Here is a 3,762-nt window from a genome sequence, read left to right on the forward strand (position 1 = left end):
CTATCCGTCGAGAAATAAAATGCCACTGAGGTTTCAATGTTTCAATCAAGCATAATTCATGTTTGCATTTGACTTCCCCGGTTTTCTTCTGCGTTTCCAGACGATTTCACGCATGCAGTAATAATACATTTCTTTTTGAAAATAATAAATGGCGACATTTTTCATAAACTTGCTCTCTGGTGGTGTCTAATTAAGAAAGCAGAATGTTGCTATACACAAGAGACAATTCAGGACAGCCAACTCACAAGGAAATTAATGTCCTGTCATTAAAGAAAAACGCCTGGAACAAAGAAAAAGAAAGAAAGAAAGAAAATAATAAATCCAAAATATGATTTGAATCTTTTGGATAGCAATGTACGTTAAATTGAACACAAACAAAGCTTGTGTGGTTGCAAACATTAAGCTGAGCAAACACAAACAAAACAGAATCTGACATGCACTCGTATTGAAGCCTTCAGTGTAAAACATGTACTTCAGGCTACCCCTTTAAGTCTTGCACCACAGAAACACCCTACAAGTGACACGACAAAAAGGGGGACAAATTGAACTTGTCCTTCCATATTCATCAAAAATTCACCAGGATCTCTCTGCAGCTGCCTCGCTGTGTCCCAGGGTATCCGTTCTATCCCCGTGATCAGTGACAGTGCTGTAGACTACAAGTTGCTAAAAAAAAATAATAACAACCAAAAACAAACAAGAAGTCTAACAAGTCCAAGAAAAAGGTAAAAAGAAGGAAAAGAACGTGTGAAAAACAGCCTTGAAACAAAAATTCAGACGGTTGAAAAAGAGTCTCCGTAATTAAGCTTAAAAGATAACAAAAGATTTGTCGTGAATTCGACTACGCAAAGCATACTTCGCGAAGCTGGCCACACGAAGGTTTTGCACTGAGTTTTCGGTAAACAAAAAAAAAAGACTTCGCGAAGTCGACTTCGGGGTTAATTATTAAGGACCGCCTTTAATCGTACACAAATGCAAGATATGGATGGGAGGTTACTCATCCTGTTTCTACAGTGGTCCCTGTGTCTCTCCTTCGCCACCTCCGCCACCTCCGCCCCGATCATAGTCGCTCCGTGGGGAAGACTCACGGGCGTTGATCTCGTGTCAACCAACGGCAACCGTTACCATGGTTACCTGGGGATTTCCTACGCCCTCCCACCGGTTGGGGAGAGGAGATGGGCGGCACCAGAGGCCCATCCTGGCCCGGGGGTAGGGCAAGTCTTCAACGCTTCGTCTTATGGACCTCTCTGTCCTCAGCCCGGAGCAGCTGTAATGAGCGAGGATTGTCTTACCTTGAACATCTTTGTTCCTGCTTCTGCTCAGTCTCAAGGTATATGTATGGTAGCGCTTTTTACATCAATATTTATGAAAACATTTGTATGCGTGCGTGAGTGCGTGTGCTTGTCTGTGTGTATATGTGTGTGTGTGTGTCAGTGTGTGTATGTGTGTGTGTGTGTGTGTGTGTGTGTGTGTGTGTGTGTGTGTGTGCGTGTGTGTGTGCGTGTGTGTGTGTGTGTGTTATTTTTTTGGTATTTTTTTCTCTTTGTTTTTACATTGGAATGTTTATTGTGCAAGTTTCGTGTCTTTTTTTAAAACATTTTTTGGCTACAGCTTGTTTTAAATCAACAAAACTGGTGAACTCACAAGTGACTTCTAGGGGTGAATGTCAGACTAAGCTGAGCTGGTTCGGTACCTGCATGGATTGGTCGCCACAATGCAGCATATGTATTTATTTATTTGGTTCTGTCCGTCTTTCGTGTTCTCTCAATCTTTGCTCAGTCTCAAGAGATTTACAAGACAACGATGTACGGAGTGTGCCAACAAATGTTGGTGCTGGCATACTAGAGTGTGTAATTTTATTTTACGGGAGCAATGAAAAGCAAACCTTCTCACACGCTGAATAGATATTTTGTCCGTTGTCCTCAGTAGCAGGCCGCAATCTGAGATCAGTGATGATCTACATTCACGGGGGGTCATTTACCTTCGGAGGCGCCGCCAACCTTTCTCCCGCTTCCCTCGTCACCAGGGGTGACGTCATCGTCGTCGTCATCCAGTACCGCCTGGGCATCCTGGGATTCCTCTCTTCCGGTGATGACGCAGCTTCCGGTAACTACGGCCTTCTGGACCAGAACCTCGCCATCAGCTGGGTGAAGGACAACATCCGGGATTTTGGAGGCGACCCTGACAGCATGACGGTGTTCGGTCAGTCCTCCGGGGCCTCTTGTGCAGGTTATCAGATGCTGAGCCCTCACTCTAAAGGACTATTCAGAAGGGCGATACTGCAAAGCGGGGTACCCGTAGCCTCATGGGCCTTGGATGCGGACCCTTTACGCGGTTTCTACGCTTTGGCCAAAGAGGTAGGGTGCTACTGCGAAGAAGAAGACAAAGAACAGAGATCAAGCAACGAAAGACACAGCAGCTTTGGGATGTGGGCAAGACGTATGTTTGGCATGAGGGGTGCTGCTGCTGCCGAATCGTTGAAGAGTTATTGGGCTTACAAGCGGCACGTTAAGACGGTGGAGTGTCTGAGGAAACTGGACGCCAGTCGTTTGCTGCCCTACACGGCGATATCGGCTGACAGGGAGGACTTTGACCTCTTCCAGTCGTTCCCCTATGTAAGTATGGGAGCGGGTTAAGCAGATACTGGTGTATTGAAATCCCTCGTGAGATTCATTACACATTTTGTGCACAGGTTCCTCCAAGCAATATGTATAAATCTGTAGAAAGAAAAAAGTTGGTTTCCTTATTAACGGTTTTTTTGTACAATTTTCTTTTATCTGGGGGAGGTCAAATACGATTTTGAGGAAAAAAAATGTGCTTTTGGACGTCATCGTCTTTTACATTTTTGGCCTTGCATATGACAAATAATGCATTTTATTGTGTCGACAAATGGATACGAGTATCAGTATATCATAATATGTTACTAACAAAATGCACATGGAAAGTAATTCACGATTGTCGATTGTGTGTTAGGGAAGTAACTTGAATTCACTAGTAACCCCTTAACATACTGGAGCTTGTCTGAGCACAGGCAAAAGGTATCGTTCACTGGACCACCACTATCATAGTAAGACTACAAGGTATGTCACTAAGCTTCGAGTCTTGCTCCACTTACTTAAAAAAAAATATGCAACAAATAATTGCCAATGTCGAGGACCTTTGTAACTGTAGAAATACTAAGATAAAAGAATGTTCTAACTATCTGTACCTTTTATGTTTAGCTGCCTGTCCGCCGCATGTTTTTAAACCGTATTCTGTGCGACCAAACGTGTCTGTCGCGGTATATCACTTCGATCCTGAAAGCCTGAACGGTTCTAACCCGAGGAGATTGTAGTCCGATGCGCTCATTGGTTAATAACCGGATATTCGATGATAGGGTAGCTTCCTTTTGCTGCACAATATTTACATACTTTTTAGACCAATGAGCTAGTATGTATATTCGGTGCGGCATGCATGATGATTTTCCAAGGTTCCGCAGCTGAGTGGCGTACCTTGTAGTCTTACTATGATAGTGGTGGTCCAGCGAACGATACCTTCCGCCTGTGGTCTGAGTCACACCGTATGATGGTTTTTCTTGTCTGAATAAATTAATAGATGAGCAATAAATAGATAAATACATAGACAAATACATACATGAAAAGAGAAAATAAGACAGAAAGGAATTAGTAAGAAACTGAGGGAATCAATCAATTGATATGAAATCCATCAAAGAAATATCGATAATAAATACATGAATAAATATATATATATATATGTATACAAATG

The 3,762-nt window shown here is 42.9% G+C and overlaps 1 protein-coding gene across 2 annotated transcripts in view; it reads left to right on the forward strand.

Moving 5' to 3' along the window:
* Nucleotides 1–559: 559 nt before the first annotated feature.
* LOC138978265 (neuroligin-4, Y-linked-like) overlaps nucleotides 560–3,762 on the forward strand; it is a 7,258-nt gene continuing 4,055 nt past the window's right edge. The window contains exons 1-2 of one of the 2 annotated variants that reach the window (XM_070350931.1): nucleotides 560–1,327; nucleotides 1,924–2,612. In XM_070350931.1, coding sequence (XP_070207032.1) covers nucleotides 970–1,327; nucleotides 1,924–2,612 — 1,047 coding nt within the window. In that variant the 5' untranslated portion in view covers nucleotides 560–969. The remainder of the gene's footprint in view (nucleotides 1,328–1,923; nucleotides 2,613–3,762) is intronic. The other variant, XM_070350932.1, reaches the window with a different exon arrangement.

The sequence above is a fragment of the Littorina saxatilis genome, linkage group LG10 (genome assembly GCF_037325665.1).
Source record: "Littorina saxatilis isolate snail1 linkage group LG10, US_GU_Lsax_2.0, whole genome shotgun sequence".
Taxonomy (NCBI): domain Eukaryota; kingdom Metazoa; phylum Mollusca; class Gastropoda; order Littorinimorpha; family Littorinidae; genus Littorina; species Littorina saxatilis.